Below are 11,533 nucleotides of genomic sequence, written 5' to 3'. Positions count from 1 at the left end.
CCAGCAGTGAGGACTAGCAGTGAGCACCAGCAGTGAGCACCAGCAGTGAGCACCAGCAGTGAGCACCAGCAGTGAGCACCAGCAGTGAGCACTAGCAGTGAGCACCAGCAGTGAGGACTAGCAGTGAGCACCAGCAGTGAGCACCAGCAGTGAGCACCAGCAGTGAGGACTAGCAGTGAGCACCAGCAGTGAGGAACAGCAGTGAGCACCAGCAGTGAGCACCAGCAGTGAGGAACAGCAGTGAGGAACAGCAGTGAGGACCAGCAGTGAGCACCAGCAGTGAGCAATAGCAGTCACAAAATAGGGCTCAGAGAGGTTGACTAGTTTTCCTGAAGTCACATGCCAAACCCAAAACTAAACTCACTGCCCTACAGAACCCTTGTGTGTTTCTACACTGTAACTCTTTACAGGAGTAGAAAGCTCCATCCTTCTCCCGGGGAATGGCTGGTTCTTTTGAACTGCTGACCTTGCACAACCGCTGTACCATGATGGCTCCTGAAGTGTCACACACACACACACACACACACACACACACACACACACACGCCCCACGACCACTTAAGTCCATTCTGACTTTCCAGGAGCTGTAGCCTCATCTTCTTCCCATAGAATGACCTTGAGGTTAGCAGTCCAATGCTTACTAGATAGCCCCACCAGGGCTCTTAATTGAGCAGCCTCCACCCCAGGGGAACCTTTGACCCCAGGCTGCCCAGCTCAGCCCCTGCACTTCCCACTGGACCTTCTCTCTGCTCCCCTCAGTTCGGTTGCTGTGGGGTCAACGGGCCTGAAGACTTTGAGTTCGCGTCTGTGTTTCGACTTCTGACTTTGGACAGTGAGGAGGTCCCGGAGGCCTGCTGCCGGAGGGACCCCCAGACTCGGGACGGGCTCCTGCTGAGCAGGGAGGATTGCCTCCTGGGGAGGGACCTGTTCCTGAACAAGCAGGTAGGGGGCTGGGCCCCAGGGATTGTGAACAGGCAAGGCTGCGTGTCTCTGGGACAGGGGCTGGGGGTGCCATCCACGCCTGTGGGATGCATCCAGGCAGTGCAGGGCTGGCGCTGTGGGAGGAGTGGGCATTGGGCCTGGAACTAGAGGTGAGTCATATTCTGACACTCCCTAGACTTCGGATAATGCCACTTAGAGCCCAGAACCAAAGATGCCCAGCTCTGCCCACCACTGAGGAGGAAGTGCACAATTGGTTCCCGACAGGGAGAAGTGGGCACCCTCTGTGCCCAGGGAGCAGGGTCTCCTTGACCTCACCCTCCAAGGTCAAGGGAGCTCCTAGACTTGCTTTCTCTTGCTACCCAATGTCCTGCGTCTGCCTTGGAAGAAACCCAGCTCTTTCTGTGGGTGCAGTCTTTTCGGGAAAGCAGGCTTTGGGCTTTACCCCCCATTCCACCCCCCACTCTGTGGGACTATGTCCTGTACCTGATCCCCTCCTCCCACTGGCCAGTCCCCCTGAGCCCCAGTATATATGTGAGAGGCCAGGCCAGAGGGAGGGAGAGGATGAAATTGTACGGAACCAGTGCCTTGGGCCAGTCCCTGAAGTAGGCCTGTAAGCTGGGGTGGTGGTGGTGGGGGTGTGTTCCTGGGAGGTCACAGTTACACAGGGAGCTGCAGGGGCAGACAAGGCCACTCTCCTTAGGAGACTCACAGTCCAGGTAGAGCAGACCACAAACAAGCAGCAGACAAGAAAGCCAGCATGTCCCGTTATGTGTCTAGCACTAATATGAAGAAGGTGAACCATAGGCCTGGCGAGAGTGCAGGGGGGTAAGGGTTAAATAACACCAATCTCGGGAGCCCCAGGCCAAGTTCCTGGCCCAGGGCCCACACCTTCCTGCCTGCACCCGTGGAAGTGTCTCAGAACCCAGGCTAGAGGCCCCTCCGCTGCTGGCCTGAGACCCGGAGGCACTTCTGGCTGCCAAGCCTGACAGAAGTTGAGGCTGAAGGGCCAAGAAATAGACACAGGGTCCAAGGGTGTCCTTCCTCTGCCAGGCAAAGCCCCCCCCCCCATGTCTGGCCAGTTCCCCAAGGCCTTTCCTCTGACCCCCTGCCCCTCCTGCTCCATAAGCAGTTTGACCCAGGAACCGGCTGACACTGTGCTTTAGGATCCCTTGACCCTTCCAGGGCGAGAGGCTCCTGACCCCAGACAACCTCTGCTCCTCCCTTTCCAGGGCTGTTACACGGTGATCCTCAACACCTTTGAAACCTACGTCTACCTGGCCGGAGCGCTCACCATCGGGGTGCTGGCCATTGAGGTAAGTGCAGGTCACTCTATACTGCTGCTCCCCACCACCAGCGAGGGGCCCAGGACAGTCTCCCGGGGCTTGCAGTCCTCCCTCTTTCTGGATTTTCCTAGCCCAGGTCTCCGTGGTGGGAAAGATGGGTGTCCAGCTCTGAGAGTCCCCGCGGAGCCCGCACACCCCTCTCATGGGAGGGAGTGCAGCCTATGATTTGAGATCAGGCCCTTGCATCAGGGCCTATGGGGGCTTCTTAACCCTAGAATGGGGGGGTGTCTTTACCAAGGGCTCCCCCCAAACAAAAACTAACGTCCTTTGCGTGCCCAAGGCTTTAAATCTCTACAGGAGCAGAGAAACCCCTCTTTCTCAGACCGCTGACATTTTGGTTAGCAGCCAAACGGTTAACCCACTATGCCACCAGAGCTCCTTATCCTGACCCACAGCAACCCATAGCAACAAGGTTTCCAAGAAAGACTCATCATTCCTCCGAGGAGCAGCTGGTGGGTTTGAACCACCAACTCTGTGGCTAGCAGTCCAACACCAACCCACAATGCTGCTGAGGCTCCCTGAAGGCACCTAAAACACATAGACCCTCACCCTCCTCAGAAAGCAGCCAGTGGCAGCTCTTTCAAAACCACCACTAGGTGGAGATGCAGCCAAGGGGAGGGAGAGGAGGTGGAGCTGCAGGCTTGCCCCCAGCCCAGCCTCCCATATCCAGGGTGGGGGCTGGCCAGTCCTGGACCTGCAGGGAGAGAGGTCGGGCAGGCTGAGGGGTCCCTCTGTCCTGCCCTGCAGGGCTGCCTTGTGGCACCCTGATTCCGCCTGCTCGGGTTCTTAGTGTATCCACAGCCCTGGTTCCTGCAGGTTTGGGCAGAGCACTGGCCATGCCCAGCTCCCCGCTGGCCTCTCAGGGTTTGCTCCTCTGCAGGATGGCATGGATCACCCTGCCCCTGGGTATTGTGGGGAACCGCCGATGGTCGGGACAGGTAGGGCCTCAGTCAGCGTTTCTGAGTGATGGGTCCACCAGGCCCCCATCCACACAGCCCTGGCCCCACTGGCCAGCCACTAGGGAGGCAGACCCCTGCCTCAAAGACTGGGCCTTGTCCCCCATCACCTCCCTCACCCCTGCCCTACTGACCCTCCTGTTAGTTTGGCCACACGCCTGTGGTCTAGGAACTGATTTTTGTCCTTCTGACAAGGCCACTGCTGACCACGGAGGTACCAGCCCTGGTCAGAGACAGAGTACCTATGCAGGGCTTCTCTGCTCTGACCCCCAAAGCTTTCAGGCAGGTCCTCCCTCCAAAACGGTGGTGCTCAGAAACTCACTGACTGGCTGCCCTAGTTCCAGTGACGTTTTAGTAAACGCCTGTATGTAGCAGCTGTATCATCCTGTGAGGAGTTCCAGTGGCCCACTGGTTATAAGCTGGGCTGCTAACTTCAAGGTTAGCAGTTCAAAACCACCAGCCGCTCCACCCATGGGAATGAGATGGGGATTTCTACTCCCATAAAGAGTGACAGTCTCAGAAACCCACGGGGCGGTGCTACTCTGTGCCATGGGGTCGCTGTGGAGTCGGCATCGGCTCCACGGCAGTGAGCTTGGTGTTGGCTTTATCAACATGTTGTTACACTGGCATGTCACCATCCCGTGGGAGCCCAAGAAGGGGAGTACAGGAGCTATGAGCCTAGGCCCCGAGGTCAGGGTGCAGTGGACTCAGACCCCTGCTCTCCATCTGGCTGGGTGACTTGGGGCTAGTCCCCTGACCTCTGTGCAGCCCCTATTCTCTGTGGAAAATTCCCACGAGAGCACCCAGAACAGGCACCCACCAAGTCTTCGGTCCATTCTCAGGGCAGAGCAGGCTTCAAACGGGTCCTCCCCAGCTCAGTCATGGCCAGCAAAGCACAATGAGAAACAGATCTGGGTTTTTAAAATGCGGGAGAAGGGACGCGATGACAGGAATGGGTAAAGCCAGATCCCCGGAACGAGAGGCTCGGGGGAGGCTCCGCGGCAGCCCTGCAGGCATCCAGTGTGGGAGACCTGCAGGGAGCCCTGGGTCCGGGCGGCAGCTGGGTGGTGGGTGGGGGCAGGCCCCAGGGGAGAATGCCAGGCAAGTCGGCAGAACAGTGAGGTGAGGGGGAAGCGGCGCCCCTTCTCCTGGGTGGGACACCCCACTCTACCTCACTCCTCCCAACCCCACGCCACCGAGTGCTGTGGCCGCATCTGACGCCGACTCCGCTCCCCTCACAGCTGTTCGCCATGATCTTTGCCATGTGCCTCTTCCGGGGCATCCAGTAGAGATGGACTGGCCTCCAACACTGCCCAGGACCCACGCCCTCCGCTCCCCGTGCTCCTGCCGTCCTGGCCCCAGGAGGAGAGGGGCAAGGATGGAGATAGCTATTTTTTTAACAAAACAAAATGAAGACAGAAACATGGACTGACGGACCTCACCCCCACCCCACCTGAACTCTGTTTGGGGGCTTCCAAGGGCCCCAGCGCCTGAGACCAGAGGGGCACCGCCCCAGGGCCCCTCCTGGGCCTGCAAGATGTAGTTGGCCTCCGTCCTCGAAGCCTCAGGAACGGAGCCAACAGCGTTTGGTCAGCCAGACGCAACAGCAGAGCTCTGAGAGATGTCTTCAGAGCCCATGTCCCCAGGGAGAGGAGTGCCACCATGTCCTTGAGGAGCCAGAACCGACAGGAAGGTTCCTGGCCTTTCTGCTGGGGTACAGAGGGGCTGTGCACGCAGGCTCCAAGAATGTTCCAGCTGCCAGACACCTTGCTTCTCTTGTCGGACCAAGTGACCTCAAAGGCCCAGAGAGGGGCAGCAACTGGGCATCGTCACACAGCACATGCGTGACAGTTCCAAACTAGACCTGTCACTCCTTCAAGGGCTCTGTTGGTCCCAGCAGGTCTACTGGCCACACCCGTCCCTGTCCCCAGCATCCTGGTGGAGGGCGGAGCAGGCTGACCTGGAAGCACCTCCTCCTGGCTCTATAGCAGAGACAATTCTGGACTACCCACCCCGCCGGGTGCTCTTTCCCTCCTGCCTCTTTAAGCCCCCACATGCGCACAAGTCACAGTCCGTTTCTACAGTTCCCACCCCTTCCCTTACCTGTTATCCACTCCCTCCCTGGCTCCTGAGGCTGGAAGAAGCCCCAAGACCATGCACCGGAGTTCTCTGCCAAGACTCCTCCACCATCTGCTTCCACACCTCTAGGGATGGAGAGCTCACTACCTCCCCAGGCAACACTCCCCCCCCGCCCCCCGCCTTTGGACCACCCACTGTAGCGCCAGCTCAGTACATGGAAGAAGCTTCTGGTTGTCTGTGGTTCTCTCGTGGAGTCTCACATATGCCTTGCTTGTTCACCTTTGTGGCAGGAGCATTAAGGTCAGCCATTGGCTCCCCCGCAGCCCTCATCTCCAGCCTGAAGGCCCCCCAATTCTATTCCCCACCACAATTTCCATCGCCGGCTGTGAGATCGCTCATCAATGTAAAACGAATAGCTGTGGGTGCTACGTTCCTTCGCTATGCCTGTGTTCACACCCACGTAGCATGAGTTACACACACACAGGTGTAAGCTGGTGTTGGCACCTGGATTTCATGGGCCCCTCGATCCCGATTACTCAGGAATGTTTGCTGGGTGCTGTGCCAAGGATACTAAGGTCTGGGCTCGGTGGAACAAGGTGCCGCAACCCCTTTTATTAATGCCTGCCAGACAAGCTAAGCTTGATTAGGGGTGCCTGCCAGGCCTGGTCAGTTTGACTAGTGATGTCTGCCTGGGAGTATAAACTTGATTAGTGATGCCTGTCACTGGTGTGGCAATGGCAGGACAGGTTAGGATCCTTGCACTCTCCACACTGCTACAAGCCTGTTCTGGCTCCTGTCTCCCAGGATCCTGTGCCACTTTCCAACTCCCCTCATAGATTCCAGACATAGAGCAGGGTCAGAGCTAAAGCCTAGTGAGTATTCCCGTCTGCCACACACTCTTCTTCTGAGAAGCAGCCAGCAGCCCTGTGCCAGCTATAAAGATGCACATGGCCACTTCCCACCTTTTCCCATGCCCTGCTGCCCCCACCAGTATTCCCCCTCTCGCTTTCCAAGTGGAGTTTTCACAATCTGTCCCTGTAGTACAGTGCCCTGGTGACTTGTCCTCTGAGCTCCCTAGAGAACAGATGTCCCAGGGAGCCAGGAAGAGCCACACTGGTATTCCATCTCCATCCTGGAGCAGTGGAAGCCATTGTGTTCCACATTTTGATTAGTGATGTCTGCCATGGGGGTGGAACTAGGAGCAGCAGCACTGTACCAACTTCTATCACCACCTTCTCATCCCAAAGGGCTTTCCTTAGAGCTGCCAAGGGACTATGAGCCAGGCGCATCTCTTCTGCCCCGGCCACATTTCTCTGGTAGCTCCCAGGCCAAGGCCATTCATCTCCGCTAAACTCACCATTGAGTGGATTCCAACTCAAAGTGACCCCGTAGGACACAGAACTGTCCCCTTGATGGTGGGTTCGAACGGCTGACCTTTTAACTCACTGTAGTGGGCTTTAACCTTGATGCTCAGACCTCATCAGGCACTAGTCTCTCTAGAGCACAAGACCACCAGGCCTCAGGCCAAGCGGATCCAGGTGCAGCCCATGGTGGGGCCTTGGTAGCAGCTGATGGCGAAGGGTATGTGATGGCTTCACTCCCCCCACCCCCAAGAATTATCCCACAATTGAGACACCTTCTGACCCGAACAGAGTCAAGGACCAGGACTACCTGGCAGTTGTCATCACACTCCCCACGCTCTACTGAGAACCACTTTCCTGTTTTGAAGCCAGTGAATCTTAGGTAAGGGACGATCCATCCCAAGAGCAGGGTGGGCACAAGTCCCCACAACCAGCCCAGGTCCTGGTGCGCTATTTCCAGAAGCTTCCTTCTCCCTTCCCTGAGTCTTGTCAAAGGTCTATTTTGATATCTGTATATGGTTCTTGCAGTAGATAGTTAATTTATCATGTCTCTTCCACCACCACCCAAGTCCTCCCCCTTTTTATATTCTATCAAGAAGAGTCGTCGTCATATAAAAAAGGACACCCACACGGATGGTTTTACACTGTTTTTTGTTTTTTTTGTGTGTGTGTGTGTGTATGAGTTTCTTACGAAAAGAGACTGGAACGAAGAATAAATAGTGACTATGAAGAAGGTGGTCTTAATTTGGGGTGGGGCAGCCGAGCTAAGGCAGGAGCATGGCTCGAGGATGCGGGGGTCTGGTCACAGGGGTGGGCTATAGGCATGGTATTCCAGGTCATCCCAAGCCTGAAAGCGAGCTGTACCCCACATGGCCCATCCGTCACTGTTCATGTCCCACCAAGCCTTACCCCACACGACCATCCCTAACGTCCTGCCCACCAGCTCCACTACAGTGTTGAATTAAGCAACTTGCTTCCTGAGCACTGCTGGGCCAGCGCCCAGACAGCCCTTCTACACAGGGAGATTGGAGGCTTAGCTGGTTTGGCCCCAGGGAGATTGGAGGCTTAGCTGGTTTGGCCCCAGCAGATGCTCAATGCAAAACTGACCCCAAAGCTGGCGTGTCCGCCTTCCTAGAGCCGCAGTGGTTCCATGGTCGAATTCTCCCCTTCCGCATAGAAACAGTGGGTTCAAGTCCCAGCCAATGGGCCTCCTGCACAGCCACCACCGGCCCGGAGGAGCCTGCCATTACTGAGGCTGAACAGGCTGAGCAGAGCTTGCAGACTGAGATGGGCTAGACGGGCCGGTGGTCTCCTTCCATGGGGGAGAAGGGAGACTTAGCCACGAGGATCCCCGTGGTCCACAACACACTCCATAGGGGCCACGGAACAACCCGGGGCAAGGACCTGCGTCCTCACACAGAATCTGCCTGCCATCGACGCTGCTTCTGGGAATCCCTCATGAGTCCGAAGGCCTGGCTCGGGCGGACACTGTAGCCAGGGGCACTGCCCATTGGATGTCTTGCACCTGCACCCAAAGGCAGCGGCAGATTCTCAGGCAGTCCAGGCATGGCAGCAGGGGGGAGGATGTGTGGTAGTGCCAGAGATGGGTGCCAGGAGAGCAAGGCCCCTCCCCAGTCCAGCTCAGCAGAGCCTGGGGTAGCCGTTGGACCTCCTCCCCAGCTGGGCAACCAGGGTGCCACCCTGTTGGTCACAGATCGTGACTGGGTGTGTGGCTGCAGGGCATAGGGCAGGTTCCCAGGAAGCCATGCAGAGACCTGCTGGGGTGGCAGCCAGGCTCAGGAAGGGCAGGAATGGGCTTGAGGCTGCTGCTGGCCACTCTACCCACCTCCTCCTGGGCAGGAGGGAAGGCAAGCGCAGGAGGCAGGGGCCAAGGAGGATGCCTGGGCAGGTGGACCTTCAGGGAGGAGCAGGGCAGGAGGTGTTCAGCTCTGGGGGAACCAGTTGTCAGCTGCGACCTCAGGTGGGACCTGGGAGGGGTCATGAGCATCAGATGCTGGAGGAGATGGCCTCCAAACCCAGCCACTTCCAGGTGGCCTCCACCTGGCATCACCTCCGTCCATCTGTCTGGGACAGCCTGTACCTGCTGGTACCTGCCAAACTCAAGGGACTTCTAGGGCACTGGAGGTGAGTGGCCAGAGCTAAGGAGAGTTCCCACTGGGCCAGGCTGGTGGTGGAAACAGGGCCAGGTCCCTCTGGTCTACCTGCCCAGGGCCAGGCGGCCAAGAGATGTGTGTTCATGTAAAGAGCACAGGTAAAGAAGGGGCAGGGGGCTTGCCAGGCAGGCGCCACGTTCACTAGACCAGCCAGGGAGGAAAGGAGGCGGCAGCCCCTGGTACGTTTCCCAAAAGATACAAAGTTCCTCCAGCAGGACCTCTGCTTCTGCCCCCAACCCCACGGGCCTGCCCTCCAGTCCGTGTCTGCTGCTGGCGGAGGCCAGGAGGCTTTAGACAAGGAGGCATCCTCACATGTGGGGATGGAGAATAGGGATACTGGTCCCCTCCCTCCCCACACCGGCACCTCAAACCTAAATTCCCAGCACTTGGCAGGTCCAGGGAGCCCTGGGCTCCCGGAGGGAGGCCACACCCCTGAACGCCAGGCCGGCCCCGCCCCCGCCCCCTAGACTTTCTTGGGTCTGCGGCCGACTTGGTAGTAGTAGTAAATGCTGATGCCCACAAAGAGGAGGCGGCTGGCCAGGAGCAGCAGGACGCCCAGGGACACGAGACCCGTCTCGGCCAATGAGGCGGTGACCACTGTGGGAGAAAGGTGACCACGTCAGACCAGAAGCATGTCAAGCCCAGGCCATGCCCCTTCCCCAGCCCCAAGTAGCTCTCTTCTGATGCCTCCCCCACTCGGGCGGAGTCAGGGTACGCAGATCACGTGGACATGCGCGGTGGGTCGCAGGAATCTCAAAGCCGAATCGTTCTCCGCACTCACCCAGGAACTGGATGCCGAAGTAGCAGGCTTCAGTCAGCAGAGTCCACCGGATGATGGCTTTCTCGGCCGTGTACAGAGCGTTCCACATGATCAGGGAGATGCCTGGTGGGTGGAGACAGGCAGAGTCCGCGGGGCTCCCCTTCCTCCTCCTCCCCCCCCACTCCCACCAACGCCCTCACCTCGTTGCCGGTGACTCGACTTCAAATCAGACCACCCCGCGACCCTGCCTCACCCCCTCCCCACTCAACTACCCCCTGCTCCTGGCATTCCCAACTTACCGAGGGACCCGGACCAGGGCAAGTCACTTGCCCACACCGGGCCTCCGTCTCTGTCTATAAAATGGGAATTTGGAGCGGCAGCCAGCATGCCCATCCCAAGCGGGCATAAGCTATTCGTGAACAGTTATCTGGACCTACCTTTGTTAGGAGGGGCCCTGGTGGCCTGATGGGTTACCGGCAAGGTTGGCGGTTCAAAACCACCAGCCATTCCCCTAGGCTTTACCCTAGGAGCAAGAGGAGGCTTTCTCCTGGAAGTCCTGAGAGAGTTCGTCTCAGAAGCCCGTAGGGGCAGTGAGGTCCACCCTGTCCTATCAGGTTGCTAGGAGTCAGAAGCGTCTCTGGCAGCAGGGAGACCACTGCAATGCTTTTCCCAGGAGTTCCTGGCAACAGGGAACCCCAGCCCAACAAGGACTCCCCTGGAAATCCCCTGGGTGGCAGAGGTACAGAGGTCATCTCACTGAAGCAGCAGCAGGGGAGCCTCCCTCGAGCAGCTTGCCCAGCGTGTGCTGACCGTGGGCACCATCAGTGTGCCCCATGCACACGGCACACCAGCAGGCCCAGTCCCTCCACCTGCTCTTCCACTAAGGGGCAAGGGCTGGAAGCTTCCTCAGTCCCCACCCGCCGCCACCAGGATAGCTGAGCTGGCCCTTGAAGGCTGAGCAGAAGCCCAGTCAGGACAAGACCGGAGGGACCCTGTACAAAGGCCTTGGGGAACAGGACAGTCTGTCCCCAGCTGTGGCTGGAGTCTGGCTCTCGAGGGGAGCTGAGTTTCAAAGCCCCCCATTCAGCTTCCTAGCAGGCCCTGGCACAGCTCAGAATAGAAGGCAACAGAAATGCTTCAAAAGAGAGGCTGGGTGGGTCTGCATTCAGCCAGTGGCTAGGGTGACGATGGAGTGGGGTGGGGGCTGTGGACAGCCCATGGTCAGTCTGCCTTCTCTCGGCTGGGAGGCCCAGGGGCATGTGTGTGTGTGTGGGGGGACGGTGTTCACTTCTGTACCCCAGTTCCCAGGATAGCACTCGACTAAAAGCCAGTGCTCAGGAAGAACCCCAAATGCATGATGGCAGCAGCAGTTCCAGTCCCCCTGGGTGAATTCTGCCGGTGACCACAAGATGGCAGGGCACGCCCAGAGACAAAGCCAAATGAGGGCCTATGGGGAGGTGGAGGGCACCGCAGCCTCCTACGCGGGAGGGTGGGGAGGGTTACTCCCAGATCAGACGGAGGCTCCTAGGTGGGATGCCCTCAGCTGCCCATCCCCTCCCCCAGCCACACTCACTGAGGAGGGCGCCGCCATAGAGGCGGATGGGGGTCTTGCTGGTCACCTCGGCTCCATCAAAGACTGCATCATAGAGCTGGTCAGGTAGGGCGAGGGCCTACGACAGCAGGGCAGGCGGTCAGAGGTCCTGCTCCTGGGCCAGTCGGGGAAGTCCAGGGCTGAGGACCGACCCCTCAGTGCAAGCTCTAGGGCTCTGCTTGAGGTCAAGGCTCAGAAGAAACAGGGGCTCCATGTGGGACATGGGAGGGGGGGCGGGCAGTCAGGCGGCCCTGGGCAGGGGCAGGGACTCACCGTGATGGCAATGCCAGAGAAGAGGACAGCAGACACAAACTGCCAGACCCTGGG

General features: G+C 58.6%; 2 protein-coding genes across 4 annotated transcripts in view; one reads left to right on the top strand and one right to left on the bottom strand.

Annotated features, from left to right (window-relative positions):
- The window catches only part of TSPAN18 (tetraspanin 18), a 185,860-nt gene extending 178,532 nt beyond the window's left edge, over nucleotides 1-7,328 (top strand). The window contains exons 8-10 of the mRNA XM_004708315.2: nucleotides 760-942; nucleotides 2,172-2,255; nucleotides 4,483-7,328. Coding sequence (XP_004708372.1) covers nucleotides 760-942; nucleotides 2,172-2,255; nucleotides 4,483-4,530 — 315 coding nt within the window. The 3' untranslated portion in view covers nucleotides 4,531-7,328. The remainder of the gene's footprint in view (nucleotides 1-759; nucleotides 943-2,171; nucleotides 2,256-4,482) is intronic.
- TP53I11 (tumor protein p53 inducible protein 11) overlaps nucleotides 7,316-11,533 on the bottom strand; it is a 6,219-nt gene continuing 2,001 nt past the window's right edge. For all 3 annotated transcript variants that reach the window (XM_004708316.2, XM_045290947.1, XM_045290946.1), the window contains exons 4-7: nucleotides 11,480-11,528; nucleotides 11,189-11,285; nucleotides 9,637-9,738; nucleotides 7,316-9,452 (exon numbers count right to left, since the gene is read on the bottom strand). In XM_004708316.2, coding sequence (XP_004708373.1) covers nucleotides 9,319-9,452; nucleotides 9,637-9,738; nucleotides 11,189-11,285; nucleotides 11,480-11,528 — 382 coding nt within the window. In that variant the 3' untranslated portion in view covers nucleotides 7,316-9,318. The remainder of the gene's footprint in view (nucleotides 9,453-9,636; nucleotides 9,739-11,188; nucleotides 11,286-11,479; nucleotides 11,529-11,533) is intronic.

The sequence above is a fragment of the Echinops telfairi genome, unplaced genomic scaffold (genome assembly GCF_000313985.2).
Source record: "Echinops telfairi isolate 266 unplaced genomic scaffold, ASM31398v2 ScPeMD7_60;HRSCAF=208, whole genome shotgun sequence".
Taxonomy (NCBI): domain Eukaryota; kingdom Metazoa; phylum Chordata; class Mammalia; order Afrosoricida; family Tenrecidae; genus Echinops; species Echinops telfairi.
Note: the sequence above shows the minus strand (reverse complement) of the source record. Positions and strands in the feature narration are given on the sequence as shown.